This window comes from Anolis sagrei, chromosome 3 (genome assembly GCF_037176765.1).
Source record: "Anolis sagrei isolate rAnoSag1 chromosome 3, rAnoSag1.mat, whole genome shotgun sequence".
NCBI lineage: Eukaryota > Metazoa > Chordata > Lepidosauria > Squamata > Dactyloidae > Anolis > Anolis sagrei.
The window spans coordinates 219,288,300-219,310,097 of record NC_090023.1 but is presented as its reverse complement, the minus strand read 5'-3'; the positions used below and the strand labels follow the sequence as shown (position 1 = coordinate 219,310,097).

At 40.8% G+C, this 21,798-nt stretch overlaps 1 protein-coding gene across 3 annotated transcripts in view; it reads left to right on the top strand.

The window, feature by feature from the left end:
- The window catches only part of YEATS2 (YEATS domain containing 2), an 81,142-nt gene that overhangs the window by 11,357 nt on the left and 47,987 nt on the right, over window positions 1-21,798 (top strand). For all 3 annotated transcript variants that reach the window (XM_060768167.2, XM_067465887.1, XM_067465885.1), the window contains 11 exons: window positions 3,009-3,122; window positions 5,109-5,206; window positions 5,304-5,396; window positions 6,133-6,372; window positions 8,186-8,301; window positions 10,076-10,237; window positions 14,232-14,343; window positions 16,944-16,988; window positions 18,365-18,551; window positions 19,928-20,161; window positions 21,393-21,551. In XM_060768167.2, the coding sequence (XP_060624150.2) occupies window positions 3,023-3,122; window positions 5,109-5,206; window positions 5,304-5,396; window positions 6,133-6,372; window positions 8,186-8,301; window positions 10,076-10,237; window positions 14,232-14,343; window positions 16,944-16,988; window positions 18,365-18,551; window positions 19,928-20,161; window positions 21,393-21,551 (1,546 nt within the window). In that variant the 5' untranslated portion in view covers window positions 3,009-3,022. The remainder of the gene's footprint in view (window positions 1-3,008; window positions 3,123-5,108; window positions 5,207-5,303; window positions 5,397-6,132; window positions 6,373-8,185; window positions 8,302-10,075; window positions 10,238-14,231; window positions 14,344-16,943; window positions 16,989-18,364; window positions 18,552-19,927; window positions 20,162-21,392; window positions 21,552-21,798) is intronic.

The following is a 21,798-nucleotide window of genomic DNA, read 5'->3' as shown; positions in this document are numbered from 1 at the left end:
CTCCACAATTCAAAGAGCCTTCCTCCCAGAGGATCGTTTCTTAAGACTTCAACAGGCTATTTTCTCCCTCCTCCACTCCCGACAAGCCTCGGCTTGGGCCATCCAGTCTATACTTGGCCACATGTCTTCCACTACAGCCGTAACCCCCTTTGCTCGGCTTCGGATGAGGCCTCTGCAAAACTGGTTCATCAGGGTGTTCGACCCCCTCCACGATCCACAGTCCCGACTCCTCCACCCACCACAAAAGGTACTCCAGTCCCTCAAATGGTGGACAAAAGCACACAATGTTCGCCTAGGCATGCCCTTCATACAGCCACACCCATCCATGTCCCTGACAACAGATGCCTCCAACTCAGGCTGGGGAGCACATCTCAAAGGGTTCAGAATCAGTGGCCACTGGCTCCCTCAGGAAAAACATTTCCATATAAACGCCCTGGAGATGATGGCGGTAGAGAAAGCCCTTCGGGCCTTCACCCGCATCGTCTCCAACCGCATAATCCAGGTAGTGACAGACAACACTGCAGTAAAATTCTATATCAACAAACAAGGGGGAACACGGTCTCAGACACTGACGTCAATATCAACACGCATCTGGGAATGGTGCATTCAGAGAAACATCCTCCTCACAGCCATTCATCTACCGGGCCAAGACAACACTCTGGCAGACTCACTGAGCAGAACAGGGAAAAACAATCACGAGTGGCATCTCCACAAGTCTCAGTTCCAAGCCATTACACACAAATGGGGAACACCGACAATAGACCTGTTCGCATCCCCAGTGAACACTCACTGCCCAATGTACTGCGCAAGACTCCGCCCTCACGTATCCCCAGGCTGTCTAGGAGACGCTTTTCTCTTCCGCTGGACACCAGACCTCATCTACCTTTTTCCCCCCCTCCCCCTCCTGTCACATGTCATAGCCAAGATAATCCAGGACAACGCCAACTGCATCCTGATCTCCCCTTGGTGGCCACGCCAACATTGGTTTGCCACCCTCCTCCAAATCTCCAACGGGGACTACTTCCACCTTACCCCCATTCCGGACCTCCTCACAGTGGAGAACGGGCTCGTTCTCCACCCAGACCTCCACTCCCTCCGCCTGACGGCATGGAGGATCAAACCACAGTAAACTTATCAGACGAAGTATCGCGTATACTCCTAGCTGCTCATAAACCATCCACTACAAAATCATATACTTACAAGTGGTCATCATTTTCAAAATTCACAAAATCAGTGGGCTACGAGCCCATCTCTGCACCCACAAAGGTGGTACTGGATTTTTTAGTTCACCTTTCCAAGAAAGGTTTTTCTCTCTCCTCTGTAAAATGTTACCTGGCAGCTATCTCTTCCTTTAGAAAGAAACGTGGCTTGCCGTCCCTTTTTCAAGACAATCTGGTCCAATTGTTTCTAAAGGGATATAAGAATGTTCACCCTCCTGTCTCCCTCCCTCCACCACAATGGAGCCTGGAGCTAGTACTGTCTCAACTGTCAAAACCTCCTTTTGAGCCCATGTCCTCTAATGATATCTCCCATCTCTCATGGAAGGTGGCATTCCTAGTGGCCATCACCTCGGCCAGGAGGACCAGTGAACTCGCGGCCCTCCGATCAGACCCTCCATATATACGATTCCATGATGACAAGGTTATACTACGAACTGACGTCACTTTCCTACCGAAGGTAGTCTCCCATTTCCACATGTCTCAGGACATCATACTACCGGCCTTCTTCCCAAATCCATCCTCTCCTCTCGAGGTGGCACTTCACTCATTGGATGTCAAAAGAGCCCTATCATTCTACCTGCATAGAACATCTACTCACAGAAAGTCTCCCAGACTCTTTTTAAAATACAGGAAAGACACGATGGGGCACCCTGTATCTTCTCAGGGATTAGCCTCATGGATCGTCTCTACGATCCGTCTAGCCTACCAATTGGCAGGGAAACAACCACCATCTCACTTGGTGGCCCATTCAACCAGGTCGGTCTCCACCTCTCAAGCCTTTTTGCGTGGAGTTCCGCTGGATCAAATCTGTAGAGCTGCTACGTGGTCCACGCCGTCCACGTTTGCATCCCACTACAAGTTGGATATACTGGCCAAGAAGGATGCCGCATTCGGCAGAGCTGTACTGTTTTCCTGCGTGGCATGACCCACCTCCAGGTCAGTAGCTTGCTATTCACCCATAAGTGTGCATTTCACGGAGGACACGAAGAATAAATAAAGGTTGCTTACCTGTAACCGTATTTCTTCGAGTGTCCATCCGTGAAATTCACACGACCCGCCCGTCCTCCCCTCTGTCATGCCTATATGTATTATGTCACTATTTGGCGCTTGGGAACTACCTCTCAGACGCACGCCACGGCCTATATACCGGGGGGGCGGGGGATGGGCGGGGCTTGTGTTGTACTCAAATAATCATTTTTAAATCATTAAAATCTCTAGAAAGTTCCGGATTGCTGCGCATGCGCGGAGGGATAACCCCATAAGTGTGAATTTCACGGATGGACACTCGAAGAAATACGGTTACAGGTAAGCAACCTTTATATATACACACACAAAACACATATATACAGACTGGGCCTCCGCAATGCATGGCAGGGGACGGCTAGTACATACATAAATTGTAATAACAAAATGTATGGAGACACAACCTATCTCATTTATATATATTTTATAATATATGACTTATTGCTTGTTTCACATATGCAGAGGTTTATTGATACACACCTACACATTGCAGCCGATACATTAACATTATGATACAGAGTTTGAAAAGCTGTGTCTTAGGGCCCTTCCACACAGCCATATAACCCAGAATATCAAGGCAGAAAATACCACAATATCTGCTTTGAACTGGAATAACTGAGTCCACATTGCCATATATCCCAGTTCAAAGCGGATAATATGGGATTTTATTCAGCTGTGTGGAAAGGGACAAAAAAGAGACAAAAAAGATTTAAAGATGTTTTGAATGTAATATATGGTGTGTTCACTTCTCCCCTTTTCCTCCAGTGAAGAAACCAAACATGTCAGGAGTCAAGAGGACTATAGAAGAGATGGACCCAGATTATGAAGAGATTTCAGTTGTGCATTCAAATAAACATCACAAAGCAGCTGAACAATCAGGTAGAGATTCACTTCCAAATTAAGACATGGAATTCAGAGAAGAGACGTCTGTCTGAGTGTAATGGATTGGCCAAACATGCAAAGAGTTGTTTTATGTCTCCCACCAACTCAGATTACATTTGTTTTTTATTAGTGTGGAGTTGAAGAATTCGATGGCTCAAGAAACACATCCGCATATTTTATTTGCACTTGAGCTGCAATAACATTGGGTTGTATTTATAGAGGTATCGTATCCATACTGCTTACTATAAGTGCAAATAATGGCAACAGTAAGGAGTTGTGGTGAATAAGCAACTTTGAAGGTGGAAGGTATTTTCATTACATTGACAATGTGGGAGGTTAAGTGTTCTAAAAAAATCATCCTAGAGTCATATTCCTGATTACATACAGAGATGCTATTTATCATTTTCAAAATATATATAGGCAGTCTCCAGGTTATGAACAAGATAGGTTCTGTAGGTTTGTGCTTAAGTTGAATTTGTATGAAAGTTGGAACAGGTGCATTTTAAAAGTGTAACTCTCTCTCTCTCTCTCTCTCTATATATATATATATATATATGATCCAATGTGTGTGTGTACACACACACACACACATGTGCTTTGGATCGCATACGGAAGGGTTAACACACCTGTGGTGTTTGTTTTGCTGTCTGTGTCCCTGTTCAAAAGATTTCACCTCCCTGTGATCGCTGTGAGTTGCCTAAGGGCTGAGAACAGCGGTATACAAATAAAGTAAATAAATAAATAAATAAATTGGGTTTTTGAAAAAATTGGCTTGTTGTGGAAACAAGGATTGAAGATAAAGCTTCAGTGGAGATACCTTTGCCCCATGATAACTCTTCCAGGAGTGATTTTCCCTTCCCAAGGGTGGATTTCCTCTCACTTCCTGTTGTCTCTCACTTATCCTTAATGATGAGTTGTTTATAAGGTAGATGTTTGTAACTCGGGGACTGCCTGGACATACACAAATGCTCATTCATGCATTTCAAAAAACTATCTAGAGTCAATGTAGATATAGCTCAGCATAATGGTTCTTGTGTGGATTTCGCAGACTTTGTGTCCAAAGAGATTCTTGATAGAGATTTCAGGGGCAAAACAGACTTGGCAACTGGATGTCTTTTGAATTACCGTATATACTCGAGTATAAGCCAACCCGAATATAAGCCGAGGCACTTAATTTTGCCACAAAAAACTGGGAAAACAGATTGACTCGAGTATAAGCCCAGGATGGGAAATGCAACAGATACTGATAAATTTCAAAATAAAAATCGAGGCATCATGAGATTAAATGTTTTTTAATATTTACATAAAACTGCAATTTTTACATAAAACTCGCATACCCTTCCAATAAAAATAAATAGAGTAAAATAATAAATGTAATAATAAAAAATAATAAATAGAGTAAAATAAATGTAATAATAACAACAATAATAAAGTAAAATAATAAATGTAATAATAATGATAATAATAATACATTTATTACGTATTTATAACAGAGTAAAATAATAAATAACCTTGACTCGAGTATAAGCTAAGAGGGACTTTTTTAGCCCAAAAAAAAGGTCTGAAAAACTAGGCTTATACTTGAGTATATACAGTATTTGGCCAATGACATCCATAATCCCCAAATGTGGATTAGTGTCTTCTGAGTGTGTAGTCCAGAATAAGTGTGCCAACTTGCCCACCACTGGATAAAGTGACTAGCAGTTTTCTAACTCCTGCTTTATATTTGTACAGTCTTGGAAACCTCAATCTGTTACTATCTTGTTGAAATACATAGATTAGTTTTAGAACTATTTATGTTTTGTAAGGCCCTTTTTTGTTTTTGTTCCTTCATGGAACATTTAACATTACAGTGATGTACATTTTTGCCTTATTTCTTTCACAAACCTGGAACAGGAGTGCAAATATAATGTTAGAAGTGCCCTAAAATGTCTTCTATATAGGAATCATCATCCTCTTTCTTGACTTTTTTTGTGTGCACAGCTCGAGATGCTGCCGTGCAAAAGATTGAGGCTATTATTAAAGAGCAATTTTCAGTCGAAATGAAGAATAAAGAACATGAGATTGAAGTTATAGATCAGGTATACTGACCTCATTCTTGTGATTCATTGTGATGGGAAGCAGGGGCCTGTTGCAGTGACTGTTTTTCAAAATGAGTGTTCGCTCTCTTTCTTACAGCGCCTTGTCGAGGCAAGGAGAATGATGGATAAACTGCGCGCCTGCATTGTTGCAAACTACTATGCCTCTACTGGTCTTCTTAAAGTTGGAGAAGTAAGCTTTATTCTAACAGAGCTTTTTTCCTTCCTAAAAGGTAGTGGATGGCTTGTCAAAAAAAAGATTCTCTTGACTGATTTCTGAACACTTTGTATAATTTTTGAAATGCAGACTTTGTGGAGAGAGGGCACAAGGCCTGGGGAATATACCTCCCTCCAGGTGTTAATCACCCCTGTACTAAAGTATTTGTCAATTATATTTTAGATTTGTTTGGTTTTCTTGTGGTTTGCAGTACTTTATGCCCATCCAAATTTCTTCCCATTGTGTCATGAGTACGTTATGTCCGATGTCCTTTGCGCATTTTATTTGACATTCTTTATCTGTTCTTCTTCAGTTGTCCATTTTAAAAGTTGTTGATATAGTAGGCTGATTATTATTTTTCCCTTTGCATAATTGTGTCCCAAAGACCGGGATCTTGACTGAAACCAATCTTTTCATCCTCCTTATACCCTTGGTGGATTTGGAAGTATTGGAACCATGTTAATTTTTCATTTATTTGTTTAATCTCTTCGAATGTTTTCAACAGTAGTTTATTATTTTTTGTTGTTGTTTTTTAATATTTGTTGATAAGTTAACCAATTCCCTTCAGCCAGTTCCCTCTTGTGTCTGGCCTCTACTGGGGAGATCCACATTGGAGTTTTATTGTATAGTCTTACTTTATATTTCTCCCATGTTTTTATTAGAGTCTATCATTGAGCAGTATTTAAATGGCCTACCTGATGTCTTATTTCAGGGGACCAAGGCATGTGATCCCATGGTGTTTAACCATCCTTCCATCAAGAAGTTTTTGGAATCTCCCTCCCGATCATCTTCTCCTGCCAATCAAGGGTCAGAAACTCTCTCCGTTATCCATTCAGAGAGTGAGTCATCTCAGCACACAGACATTTTGACGGGAAAGGACAGTGTCAACCTGGATGCAGAAGAGAGATTGCCAAACAAGCTCAGCCAAAGATTGAGCAAGAATTCTGGTCAGGTAAAATAAGAGAAATGTGTTTATACCAGATGAGAACAAATAGATTTTTTTTGTTTTGTTTTCAGACCACTGATGGCAATCAGCCATTATTTGCTTCTGAGAGCATTTTTAGATCCCACAGAGATTGTTTCCATGATTTGGGTCTTTAAAAAAAGCTCTGTTAGCACTATAGCAAGAAAATGTTCCATTTCTCTTAGCTATTTGTTTCCTGCTGATGTAGCATTGTGTAATTTCATATTTGCTGTGTTTTGGTTTTGGCTTCATTGTTCATATCATTTTGTTGCTTCAAGTTGGCACATTATTTGTCTTTCTCGACACATTCTGAATAGAGAGAAGGTTGGGAAACAGTTTCCTTATCATACCCTGTTTTTGTCTGTAGTTTTCCTTATTTCAATGTGTTGTCAAAGCTTTCATGTCCAGAATCACTGGGCTGCTGTGAGCTTTACGGGCTATATGGCTATATTCCAGAAGCATGCTTTCCTGACAAAGAAACAATCAGGGCCAGCTAACACCTCCCAATAAAGGATGCCTCCAAGCAGGAAGCAGCCAAGCTTTGAAGCTGCAAGGCCATTCAGTGCTAATCAAGGTGGCCAATTGCAACATTCACACTTTCCTCCAACAGACAAGAGTTCTTTCTCCCACCCTGGACATTCCACAAATATATAAACCTCACTTGCATGGTTCCCAATAAACCTCACAACCTCTGAGGATGCCTGCCATAGATGTGGGCAAGACACCAGGAGAGAATGCTTTTGGAACATGGCCATACAGCCTGGAAAACTCACAGCAACCCAGTTTCCTTATTTCCCTAATGGAATAAAAATTCATATAGTACCCTATTTTTTGCATTTCACCTAATTCAATAAGGTAGAAAATCCAAGTGTCAGCTGAAGTTGACACTTTGGTTCTTCAGAAGCTTTGCATGTCCGTGCCTTTAAGAATACATGACAAGTTGAACTTTGAATTGCATTATCAGTGTATACCAGGTATGGGCAAACTTTGGCCCTCCAGGTGTTTTGGACTGCAACTCCCACCATTCCTAACAGCCCCAGGCCCCTTCCTTTCCCCCCTCAGCCACTTAAGGTGGGAGTTGCAGTCCAAAACACCTGGAGGGCCGAGGCTTGCCCATCCCTGTTGTATATCAAGGATGAGCAAAGTGTGTTCTTCTAGATGTCATTGTATTGCAACTTCCATTTACTCTATTCAGCATAGTCAGTGTTGAGGGATTCTGGAAGTTGCAGTCCAACTATATCTAGAGGGTTGCATTTTGCTCACCCCATTATAACCAAACATTTAAGAGATACAGCCTTGCGAGGTTACTCTCTGTGCACCACTACTCCAACTCTGGCTTTAAAATCTTTCAACTCTGTAAAATATAAATATTGTAGACTGGCTGCCTTACTCTGTTTACTTTTGCAGTCTTGCCAGTTAGATCCTTTTTCACTTGCAAATTGCCAGCATATTGATATAATTTCTTTTGCAAACTATCACAATTTATATTTGCATGTCTCTGCTACATTTTTAACTTCCAATCAGTGGCAACTTAGGGTAGTTTAGCTAAGCGTTGTAGATTGTCTAGTGTTGAAAATATGGTCCTTAAGCTCTAGTTATATAAACAGTTCCCTAAAATATACACTACTTCATACTATTTTTAAAATATGTACTTTTTTTAAAAAAAGTGTGGTCACTTCTATCTTTTTCAGGATTATGCTACATTTTCCAGCTTTTTAAAAGTACCTATTCTTTCTACCATGAGGGGAAATGGTTAGAGTAAATGTGTACTAAAATACATTCCTGTACCTTTCATTCTCAGGGCACTTCTGGCGTTTCAAGAGATCACAAAGTGGGGCAGAGGAAGGCAAATCTCTCACATGAGGAGAATTCACGGCTGTTTGTGAAGAAAACTATTGTGGTTGGCAATGTTTCCAAGTCAGTATCTGTTAGTTTAAAATATTTCTATCCCATCCTATATCAGGGGATCTCAGGATAGTATGAATGTTAAAATAGTAAGACTAGTGTATTGTCGAAGGCTTTCACAGCCAAAATCACTGGGATTTTGTGTTGTTTCCGGGCTGTATGGCTATATTCTAGCAGCATTTTCTCCTGGTGTTTCTTAAGATGCCAGCCACAGATGCTGGTGAAATCTCAGGAGAAAATGCTGCTAGAACAAGCAAACTTTTGTCCCTCTACTTCTTAACTCCTGTTGGACTAGGGCCACCAAAGGCGGAAGGGTGTCTTTTTGTCTTTTTTACTCCTCCCAGATGTCTTTCATATATAGCTGCCCAGTTTTATTTTGATTTCAGTGACAGAAAATACAAGGATTGTTCTTATTCTTATTTATTTTTAATATCTTGTCCTTTTCCCATTATTGGCTCAGAGGGTGGTTTAAACAAGTTAACACAAATATAATTAAATATAGTTACAAAAATAAAAGCTAAAATATATACAAATTATTATTGAAATACAGTTAAATATTACCTAGAATTAAATCCCTTTAAAACAGATTCATTAAAAACAAATAAATAAATAAATATGCGGGACACATTATAACTAGCACTTTATTAAAATACCGTACAATCAGTGATTAGGAAGACTGTCAGAACAGATAAGTGTTACTTGCTATCAAAATGATAACATGATGGGATCTGTCCAAGCTTCCATAGGGAAAAAGTTCCAAAAATTATGTCAGCTCCACTGGCTACCAGTCTGCCACTGAGTACAATTCAAAGGGCTGGCTTTATCCTGTAAAGCCCTAAACGGTTCTGACCCTGCTTATCTGTCCAAACTTATCTTTCTCTATGAGCCATCTCGGAGGTTAAGATCTTCTGTGAAGGCCCTCCTCTCGGTCCCACCTCTTTCGCAGGTGCAGTTGGTGGGGGACGAGGAACAGGGCCTTCTCAGTGGTGGCCCCTTGGCTCCAGCGAAATCAGCTCAGCTCCCTCCCTACTGACTTTCAGAAAGAAATTAAAAACATGGCTGTGGGACCAAGCCTTTGGACAGTAATGCCGTTCAATAAATGAAGATGGAATATGTGCAATCACAACTGGAATGGCTCCTTGACTATGATTTTGGATTGTGTATTTTTTAATAATTGGTTTTAATGTTTATATGCTTTTTAATTTTATGTTTTTAATTGTATATGCTTATTTTATTATATGTCTGTTATTTTATTATATGTCTATTACATGGCATCAAATTGTTGCCTATTGTAAGGCTGCTCTGAGTTCCCTTCGGGGTGGGAAGGGCGGGGTATAAATACAGCAAATAAATAAATAAATAAAATTCAAAATGGCCACCTTTTCTGCATTCCCACCATAAAGACCTGAGATGTGGAGGGACTGAGAAAAAGATGTTAAAGTCTAAGCAGTCTCTTATAGCCACCATTTACATAGCTGGCATTATATATTTTTATTCTTGACAGCAACATATTGGAAAAAATGAAAGGGCTTTCAAACACAGTTATCCAAAGGCTTCTCCAGTATTTCTCCTCTTCAACCTCCATCGCCACCGGAAGAGTAATTGTGGAGGTGGCTTTCTGCCACAACAGCAAGGAAGCTCTGGTGATGGTCCTCTATTTACACTGTCAGAGATGGAAGGCCATCACATCAAGTGGTCCCTTAGCTAATTTCTCCAGGATTTTATCCTTGATTGCCTTTTCAAAGATGGAGCAGAATTAATGTTAGTTGTGTCTCCCTTTCTGCAGATATATTCCTCCTGATAAAAGAGAAGAGAATGATCAGTCCACCCATAAATGGATGGTGTATGTACGAGGGTCCCGGAGAGAGCCCAGTATCAATCATTTTGTTAAGAAAGTCTGGTTCTTCCTTCACCCCAGCTACAAACCCAACGACCTTGTCGAAGTCAGGTAATGCAGCTCTTACTGAGACTTCTAGGTTGTGCTCCTTATCACTTGTTAAGTGATGCGTTTTCAAAATGTCAGGGACTGTTCTGTGATTCCATTCTAATCTCTTGTATCTATGTCATTTTTCATGTGCTGGCTTCCATGTCAAGAGGGACAATGACTACTTTAATTTTTTCATTCAGATTTTAGAATAGCTATTAAAGGTACAGTAATTAATCCTGCCCCAAAAAATATATTCAGCAATTTCAATAACCAATACCCGAAAGAGATTTGCTTCCACACTGATAAACTACAAACTACTTGTCGAAACCCAGATGCCTTAAAGAGCCAGCCACAGGAGTATGTCCAAAACAATAGTTTATTAAAGCAAAGTAAACAGGACTCAGAGACACTTGCTTCAGTGCTTCTGGTCAAAACTCAAAGATTGTAGAAATTTCTAGCTTGTAAAACAAACTCAGTCAATAATCCGGATTAAACTGGCAAAAAACCCGGATTAAATAAGAGTTCTTCCAAACCACACCAAAATCACACAGTTCAATGAAAACAAACAAACAAACAAAGAGCCGTGAAGAGAAGCCATCATCCAATTGCAGTCCAAAGTCTAAGAAATCCCAATTGAAAGTTCCAAAGTCCACAAGGCAGCGTCGTCGTCAAAAGCAGTCCGAAGTCAAGGAGAGGGGAAATCCGCAATTATGAGAATCCAAGCTGGTCAGTACACGAAGCAAAACAGCAACCTGCAGATCCAGGACCCAAGCCCAACAGGAAAGCGGCAGCGAGAAGACCCAAGGCACGAAACCAACACTTTGCCTACTGCAAAGTTCTATCATTCCAGTGCCTACATTTATCTTACAGCTCATCATCAGATGATGAGCTTCCCTCCACCCCATCCTCATCACTATCAGCTGGCTTAGCTTCCACAGCTGAATGCCAACTCCCATCCCTCCAACTCTTCCACCTCTTGTCAAGACTTCGGTCTCCCCATGATTCCATAGTATCACCTGATTGCCAATCCCCGCCACCAGAAAACCCCGCAAAAGTGTCACTAGACGTTGGTTGAGTACACACATTCTGAACCTCCTGTACCTTGGTCCAATCGAGTGGCTCCTCATCCCCATCACTCCCAGACCCATAATTCCCAGAAAACCCCATGAAATCCACTTCCTTCGTGGGAGCAGTAAGTATGTCCCGGATCTTCTTTCACTGATGCTCCTCATCTGATTCCTGCTCTTGAGTAATCCTCTTAGTCCCTCTATTCCTATCTGTATCTCCTTCCTCCTCACTCATTTCACTCTCGGAGAAACCCTCAAAGGACTCTTCATCAGTGGGTGACATAAGTATCTCCCAGATTCTCTTCCTTTGCTGTTCCTTGTCTAACACCTGGGCGCCTCTTTTCCCTCCTCTACCACTCCTACTACTAGTTGCAGCATTGCCAACAGACTCTACTACAACACTACTACTGTTTTTTTTCTCCTCAGATTTATAGAATAGCTGTCTATTGTTACATATTTATTCTGTACTAGCCATCTCCTGCCACGCGTTGCTTTGGCCCAGTTTGTGTATATGTGTTTTGTGTGTTTATATAAGTGTATGTATATATTTGTGTATATGTGTATATATGTGGTTATGCACATGCATTGCAATGTATTTTCTATTTTTTTTGGCTTTTTAAGTCACTTCTATTGTGTTTTCCAGTGTTTTTATGAATGATGGTCACTTGTTGGCCTGATAGGTGTCTTGTGTCCAAATTTGGTGTCAATCTGTCCAGTGGCTTTTGAGTTATGTTAATCCCACAAACAAATATTACATTTTTATTTATATAGATGATGCATGCCTCTCCATTATGTCCAGTGGCTTCCACATTGTCTTGATAATATTCAAAAGGCATATCATGTTGCATCAGGCAGCTGACTCCTGGCATTTGGCCATGGGGGAAAAATCCTTTTGATCTGACATGAGAGATTTCTTCCTTTCCATTTGCTCAAATTGTTTTCTTCCAGCTGCATAGTTAGGACATCTGGAGATCCTATTCCATGTGCATTAAGCAGAAATTCTATGCTTAATAAATAAATAGCACAACTCCCACATCATTGGATGCAGATTCCAATTCCTGATGTACTGTTTTGTATGTTACAGCAGACCTTCAAGGCACCAGGTGGAAAATGCCTGTTGAGCCAGATAGCTTTCTTGTCACAGTCCTTGCTGCAGTCGTGGCCAGAGAGAATATGATTAAAGCATTTAAATTCAGTTTAGGAATGTGTATCAAAGGAGAGGATGAATAGAGATAGCTGAAATTCAATCATCCGTTATCCAATGTGTAGATATTTTTTCAAGTCAATCTACCCAACCCTGTTATTGAAGGATGCCAGAAAGCCATGCATTTCCTCTTCAGAATCTAAGCACATCTGGAACTGCCGAGGCTGGAGGAAAGAGGGATTAGGGATATCCAACTAAACTGTCTGGAAATGGTCTGCATTCCTGAAAAATGTCTTCTTAAATCCCCATACTTTTTAAAGTGGGTTCCATTTCCTTCTGATCCATTCCTTGTGTCATCCAGAAGATAAACCCAGGAGAGGCTGCAAGGCCTTGTTCTTTACAAGTTGTTTTTTCCAGTCAAAATCATATCACCCCAACCTTCAGATGTGAATGTTCACCAAGCAGGACAAAAAGCACTAGGTGGAATGAATGGATAGGGCGACGATTTTTTATGTGTAGTGCTTGAATAGGGTCCCTTGGTGGCGCAGCGGGTTAAACCACTGAGCTGCTGAATTTGCTGACCGAAATGTTGGCAGTTCAAATCTGGGGAGCAGAGTGAGCTCACACTTTTAGCCCCAGCTTCTGCCAGCCTTGCAGTTCAAAAACATGCAAATGTGAGTAGATCAATAGGTACCCCTTCTACGGGAAGGTAGCAGCGCTCCATGCAGTCATGTTGGCCACATGACCTTAGAGGTGTCTATGGTCAGTGGCAGCTCTTTGGCTTAGAAATGGAGATGAGCACCACTCGCCAGAGTCAGACACGACTAGACTTAATGTCAAGGGAAACCATTCCCTTTTAGTGCTTGAAACTACCCTACTCTAAAAACCTTTAAAAAGAACCTTAAAACCTGGTTCTTCCGCTGCGCCTTTGGTAAGTAGGTATGCAATCTCACACTATTGCTTAGCCTCAACGTTCTGTCATTGGAGTATACATCCCCCGTCTCCCCCCCCCCATGGGAAAGCTTGATTCCCGCTATAATGAGCCCTCCTCTGCAAATAACCTGCTTCTCTTTTATCTCGCCCAGGTTTTTAATTAGTTTTTAATTAGTATTCTTTTAATCATTACATGTAGCCCGCCCATTGTCATTGTGATTGTGCTTATTGTAATTTTATATTGTTACATATTCACATGTTTTATGTAATTATGATGTTGTTGTTTATTCGTGTTTTCGATTTGTGTTTTCGGTTTTACTCTGTTATAATTTGTTGTCATGTAAGCCGCTCCGAATCCCCATCGGGGAGATGGTGGCGGGGTATAAATAAAGATGATGATGATGATTATTATTATTATTATCATTGAATATTTGTTTGGCTATATACTTCAGGAAATTGGGGGTGCCCAGTACCAAGAACATATGATAATGTGTTTACTAAATCTTTCTGTAGTCAAGTAATCATACAGAAAAGACCAAGGGGGTTGTTATATTTGGGTATTATGTTTAATATATTAGAGGGTCCTTCAGATTCTCTAGTAAATTCACATTCTTTGCGAATACTTCAAAACTTTGTGAACGCTGTGTGAATTGCCAAAGTGACTCTTCACTGTCCCCCTACCTGACAAAGGTTTTGCTGCTTTTTCTTCACCTTTACCTCCAATCTCTAAAGGGATTCAGCATAATTGTGAAAAGACATGATCCTTTCACATTTATATTCTCTGAGGATGAGGATTTGTTTCAAAAAGTATTTGGCTTCTGCAGATTTGTTTCTCAAGTAACAAAATTTTCTGCCATGTCCCCATTTCTAGGGAGCCTCCTTTCCACTTGACCAGGCGAGGCTGGGGAGAGTTTCCTGTGCGGGTTCAGATTCACTTTAAGGATAGCCGGAACAAAAGGATCGACATCATACATCATCTGAAGGTAGTTTTGTTTCAGTCATAATGCTTCCAGGGCTGAGGCTGATTTTGTAGGAGTGTGTTGGTGCACATGTACTGTCATAAAAATTAAAGTGGTAATCTTTGTTCAGGGAACTTATGTAGTCTGTAATGTCAAATGCACAGACACAGGTAGTGTGTAGTATATGAGAACACCAGGAATTTAGCATTTTTTTAAACAAAAGGGATTTTAAAGAACAGAAACGAATAGTTTTTTTAAAAGAAGGAAAAAGGTGAAGGATAAATGCTTATAATATGAACACGAGAGAGGTATATACATTGATTTAAACTAGTGGTTCTCAACCACTTGACCAGGGATCACTTGGAGCAGCGAGCATTCTCCAACATTAGTACCAAAAGTGTTATGAATCAGTTTTTGGTCAACTTTAGATTTGGTTTGTTTTTTTGGTGGTGCCAATTCAGAAAATTTGCATAGGATAGACCGCATCAGCTCTAGTTTCTGATACAGCACATATGCCATCCAGTAGTTGCCATCTGCTTACCCACAGAAAACAATATTTAATCAACCTCAGCAGAATAAGAGGGGCTGCGGACCATATTTTAGTTCTTGCAGACCACTGGTGGTCCATGGACCCCAGGTTGGGAACCACTGATTTAAACTGACCATATAACCCAAAATTGTATTTTCAATAAGTTGCTAGCTAAAAATAGACACTCACAAGAAGCTAAATAGCAAGATTGTCTGAGCATTGAACAATAGATGGTGAAATGTTTATCTTTCCAACCTTTTGCAACAATGAAAGTATCCACAGGTCCAATAACATTGACCCTCAATTAAATTCTTTGTTTCAGAAATCACAAAATTAACACATTATAATGCATGTAAACAAAAAAATGGTAATCTTTGAATGTATCCACATCATATGCCTCAAGGAAGCATGATCAGTGTTGCATTACCAACCCCTCTACGTTCCACCTCGTAATTTAAGATCTACTGAGGAGGCCCTGCTCTCGGTCCCACTGGCTTCGCAAATGCGTCTGGTGGGGACGAGGGACAGGGCCTTCTCAGTGGTGGCTTCCCGCTTGTGGAATTCGCTCTTCAGCGAGATCAGATCGGCGTCCTCCCTCCTTTCTTTTAGAAAAAAACCCCCTAAAATCGTGGTTGTGGAGGCAGGCCTTTGGCTAGTGGGCACAGCAGCACTTTAGACACTGAACCTGGACTACAGGACTGTTACGACAATTGGAAACGGCTGACTATGTGATTATATGGCTATGTGATTATGTGATTATAATTAGTGTTACTGTTTTTTATTTGCTATAATGATTTTACATTGTGTTGCTGATATTGTGGCATCGAATTGCTGCCTGTGTTAGCTGCTCTGAGGCCCCGCCCCCCCCTCCGGGGGGGTGAGAAGAGTGGGGTAGAAATGGTGTAAATAAATAAATAAACAAATAAATTTAGTTGAAGTAAAAAAATTCTTCCTAAAAAGTTGTGATGGTATTCATCACAAATGTAAAATCGAATTTGGGTGAAGCAAACATGGTTTTTGGACTGTGAATATTTTAGATCTTGAAGCTAAACCAGCTTGCACAGTGCACTCTGATGTTTTTTGCTGTCCAAAGAGAGCAAAAGAAAGCCAGCATTCTTTTTTAGCTCCAGGACATTTCTCCTCTTGAAAATTCCATCATTGATTTATCTTGATGAGATTTTCCTTGAAAGAACCCTGCCTTCCCTTTTCTTTCTCTAGAGTTCTCTCTTGTGGCTGGACTCCACCAAACTTTTTGCTGAATGTTAGTTTTTGCAGCCAAGTCCATGGGGTCACTAGAAGTTGACTAACAACTTAAAGATTTGTCTCTGAACATACACACAGCTTCAAATTATTATGAAGATCGTTTTGTATTTTTTATCCTGCTTTCCAAAAGTACTTAGCCTGTGTGGTAGAGTAGTTTGAGTTCTGAAACCGAAAGCCAGGGCTCGCATTGCTGCTCAGGCATGGCAACCTACTGGCTGAGTTTGAGCAAGTCACTTTCTCAGCCTAAGGGAAAGGTAATGGCAAACGCCCTCAGAATCAGCAATAGCTTAATTCTTCATGTGATCTTATCAGGAAATGGAGCCCTCAGTAGCACAGTGGGTTAAACCCTTGTGCCGGCAGAACTGAAGACCGACAGTTCGCAGGTTCGAATCAGGGAGAGTGCGGATGAGCTCCCTCTGTCAGCTCCAGCTCCCTGTGCAGGAATATGAGAAGCCTCCCATAAGGATGATAAAACATCAAAAACATCCGGGTGTCCCCACATCAATGTCTTTACAGATGGCCAATTCTCTCACACCAGAAGCAACTTGTAGTTTCTCAAGTCGCTCCTGACACACACACACACACACACACACACAATCAGGAAATGCAAAGTAGATAATATGATAGTATGAGGAAGGATCATTTCAGTTTTGGATTACTTGTGCGTGCTTATCTCTTGAACATCCTACATCACAGGTTTGCAGAAAAATAGAACCAAATATGCGGGAGGGAAAGTTTCAGTTCCGTGTTTCTGTGAAATCATCTGTCTATATTTGCTACTTTTTGTATTCAAAACAGTCATATTTTGCTTTGCCTGGTTGTTTTCACACAGTTGGATAGAACATACACCGGTCTACAAACACTTGGAGCTGAAACGGTATGATTTTTTAAAAAGTTCTTAGACTTCACTTGTAAAGTTATGGAACTTTCTGTGCAAAGAAGGAAAAAGTAAAAAGTGAAGAAATGTGAGTGGTTAATGACACTCAACTAGTTCACATGTTGAAAAGCAATATGATTGTATATTGTCATTTACTGGAAAGTAATTGAATTGGCCCCCAATCAGTGTGACTAGTCCCAACATTGATATACTTGCATTCATCCCTGTTGGCTGAAGACATTTTTTTCATTGAGCTAAAGCATAGTTAGGGAATGTATGAATCTCTAGATCAGTGTTTCTCAAACTGTGCTTCTTCAAATATTTTGGACTTCAACTCCTTCAATTCCTATCAACTGGTAAGATGGCTGGGATTTCTGGAAGCTGAAGTCCAAAACACCTGGAGGAGCACAGTTTGAGAAACACTGCTCTAGACTGTGGTTCTTATCATGTTTCTCAATTGACTGTGCTGGCTAATACTGGTGAAAGTTGCCAGTTGATTTCAGTAGGCATACTCTATGTAGGATACAAGGTAAAGGTTTCCCCTTGACATTAAGTCCAGTCATGTCCAACTCTGGGGGGTGGTGCCCATCTCTATTTCTAAGCTGAAGAGCCGGCGTTGTCTGTAGAAATCTCCAAGGTCATGTGGCCGGCATGACTGCATGGAGTGCCGTACTTTCCCGCCGAAGCAGTACCTATTGATTTACTCGCATTTGCATGTTTTCGAGCTGCTAGGTTGGGAGAAGCTGGGCCTAACAGCGGGAGCGCACTCCGCTCCCCAGATTTGAACCACTGACCTTTCAGTCAGCAAGTTCAGCAGCTCAGCGGTTTAACCTGCTAGGTAGGATAGTATTCGGTTTATCCCATTATGAGTAGAGAGCATGTGCATTCCCATCTTATTATTTATTTGTGTTCGAATAATTCTGACATCATTCCCAGATGGTCAGACTCAATAGACTAAAATTAGATCAGAAGAGAAAAAAGACGATATTAGATATTATTAGACCAATGATGCCCAATATTGTTTTTCCAGATGTTTTGAATTTCCATTCCAAGAAATGCTGGTCATTGGTTATGATCCCTACTACACTGCCACATAATCCAGATTAACAGATCAGATAATCCACATTATCTGCTTTGAACTGGATTATATGAGTCTACACTGCTATATAATCCAGTTCAAACAGATTATCTGGATTTTATATGGCAGTGTAGGCGGGGCCTATGTTGGTGGAAGATTCCGGGAATTGAAATCCAAAGAAGCACTTCTGTGGCTTGATGCAGGGGGCACCATAGTATGTTTCAAAGTCCCTCTCCGCACATCTTTTTTACAAATGTGCATAGTTGCCTTATATTGCTTTTCCTTTTGCTCTTCAAAGGTTGTGGATGTTGAGTTACATCGTCATTCCCTGAGAGAGGAATACCTCTTCTCCCACTCATCAGATTCAGATCTTTCCGATGCTTCCAACTCACTACATTTGCCTTTAAACATGCCAGCTCCTGTGAAGTCATCTTCACCAATAAAACAAATGCATGAATCCATTGCAGATGTTTCTGCTGAAAAAGGTGGGTGAAAGAGAGAGCATGGGAGAGAAAGCATGAGAGATGTAGGAATTTTCATGCATTTTAACACATTGTTTTTTTTATAACAGATTACAGATTATTATCATTATAAGATTACTATACAGCAAACCTAATAACTAAACTGGCTTTTGTATTTGATCACACATTGGACACCTCCCAAGTGTCTAGGACTGTGTGATTTATCGGTGAATAATGGGTACAGATCCAAGTAGGGTGGCCTTTAGCAGCTGACAGATGGTAATTTTGTCGGTGCCGATTGTTTTTAAGTTCAGGCCAAGGTCTTTCGGCACTGAACCCAGTGTGCCGATCACCACTGGGACCATTATTATTATTATTATTATTATTATTATTATTGACACAAAAGTACAGTAGGTCATAGCAAATGAGGTCTATATGCTGGATTTTGTATCACAAAATCACAAGTCACACACTTCCCAAGTGTCTAGGACTGTGTGATGTATTTTCGAATGATGCACGCAGATCCAAGTAAGGTGGCCTTTTGCAGTTGACAGATCATGATTTTGTCAATTATTATTGTATTGTCGAAGGCTTTCATGGCCAGAATCACTGGGTTGTTGTAGGTTTTTCCGGGCTATATGACCATGTTCTAGAGGCATTTTCTCCTGACGTTTTGCCTGCATCTATGGCAAGCATCCTCAGAGGTAGTGAGGTCTGAGGATGCTTGCCATAGATGCAGGCAAAACGTCAGGAGAAAATGCCTCTAGAACATGGCCATATAGCCCGGAAAAACCTACAACAACTCAATTATTTGTTTCCATTTGTTTCCAAATGCTGGCTGAGATCTTTTGGCATGGCACCCAGTGTGCCAAAATAATAATAATAATAATTATTATTATTATTATTACTATTATTATTATTATGATGTTTGTTTATACCTCACTTTTTCTCTCCACAAAGGAGAATCAAAGTGGCTCTCATTTTGTAGTTTATAGAAACATTGAGTAGAAGACCTCAAGAGTCATCTAATCTAACCTCCTGCAATGCAAGAGTACACAACTAAACCACTCCTGAGAGATGGGCATCCGACTCTATTTAAAAACCTCCAAGGAAGGCCAGTCGATCTTATTCTGAGTGGGGTACATAATCCTAGATATTTTATGTTGGCAGCTATTCAAGGAGAGAGGCATTTTGAGACATAATATTCATCCTTCCAATCTGAATAGGGAAGCGCCTGCTGTTTTGGAGTGGGTGGCCTACTGAATAATCAGAATGGTTTTCGAAACAGAAGGGATAAGAAAGGGAGGAGGGTGTGATTTGTAGCATCTCTGTTTGATCTTTTGAATTTTCTACTTAAAGACATTTTCCACCACTTTCCCTCTTCTGTATTTATCCATCAGGTTTTAATACTGAGGCTGAAAGGCATACAGCTTTTTATTCCCTGACATCATCTTTAGAACGGACTCCCACTAAGCTCACAGCTCAGAAAGTTACTTTTGGCTCTCATGGCAACTCAGCTTTTCAGCCCATTGCAGCTAGTTGCAAAATCATACCTCAAGGCCGAATACCAAGCCCTGCTGAATCTCCAGGCAAGTCTTTCCAGCCCATCACCATGAGCTGCAAGATTGTATCAGGTATGGCATAATTTGCATATCTAATTATGTTGTGTACCAAGACAAGAATGCAATATGTTATTTTCTTCCTATTGTGTTTACTGCTGGCAAAACTTAGTATAGATCAGTGGTTCCCAACCTTTTTTTGACCAGGGACCACTCTCCAACATTAGTACTGAATCAGTTTTTTGTCAACTTTAGATTCGGTTTGGTTATTTGGGGTGCTGATTCAGAAAATTGCATTGGAAGGACCACATCATCTCTAGTTTCTGATACAAAACATATGCCATCTGGTAGTCAGCATCTGCTCGCCCACAGAAAACCGTATTTAATAATCTAGAGCTGATGTGGTAGTAGTAATCTTTTGTGGGTAGTCAGCCTCTTCCCTCCTGACATCCCCGATTCACAAGACCAGTCACTCTAGTTGCTGTGTAGCTTCAAAGCAATGGTGAGGTCACAGACCATGTTTCGTTCTTGGGGACCACTGGTGGTCCACAGACCACAGATTAGGAACCATTGATATAGATGGTGGCCTCAATTTTGACTAATCAGGTGGTGAACACACTTGTAGCCTGAAAGGATTAAAGTGTTAAAAAAATATTTCAAAGAGACAGTGAAATAACTGTATTGTGTGGTCTTTTGTAGGACTTGATGATGCCAAATACTAAATCTTTGTTTATCTTCTTTTTTTTTCGACTACAACAATGGTTCCCAACCTTTTATTAACCAGGGACCACTTGACCAGGGAGCACTCCCCAACATTAGTACCAGAAGGGTTACAAATCAGTTTTTGGGCAACTTGAGATTCAGTTTGGTTATTTGGGGTACTGATCCAGAAAATTGCTTTGGAGAGACCACATCAACTCTCATTTCTGATACAAAACATATGCCATCCAGTTGTCACCATCTGCTTACCCACAGAAAACCATAGTTAATAAGCCTCGGCACTATAAGAGGGTTTTTGCAAGACTAGTCGCTCTTGTTGCAGCAGTGAGTAACAGTGAGGTTGCAGACCATATTTTAGTTCTTGTTGACCACTGGTGGTCCATGGACCAAAGGTTGGGAGCCACTACTACAAGAACATAAGACAAAATTGTAGCTGTTTGGTTTTCATGAAACTATTTCTTTGCAATAGAGTTGATACAATTTTGTCTCTTAAAGAAATGCTGTTCTGCAAATTGCTATTTTTGTTGCTTACCATTCTTTTGGGAATCTGCCTGCCATCATTGAGATCTTCTCTATGTTCCTTTAGGTTCTCCAATATCAACCCCAAGTCCGTCTCCACTCCCTCGGACCCCAACCTCCACTCCAGTGCATATGAAGCAAGGGACTACCACCCCAGTGGTCAATAACCCTTATGTTATTGTGGACAAACCTACCCAGGCAGTTGGAGTAGTGGCCACAAGCACAGGTGTGTATTATACAAGGAACAGTGTCCCTTGCTTTTCTAAGAGGCATAACGTTGTTATTATTGCTGTTGTTATTGTACCTTAAAGTCATTTCCAATATAAGACTGAGAGCATAACTTTCCCAAAGTCACCCAGTAGATTTCATGGCCGACCCGGATTTGAGTTTTATTTCACTGTTTTCTCCCAAGTTTAACAACAGAGATTCACTCTTGTCTTAACACTTATTGTTGAAAGCCTGAACGACTTCAC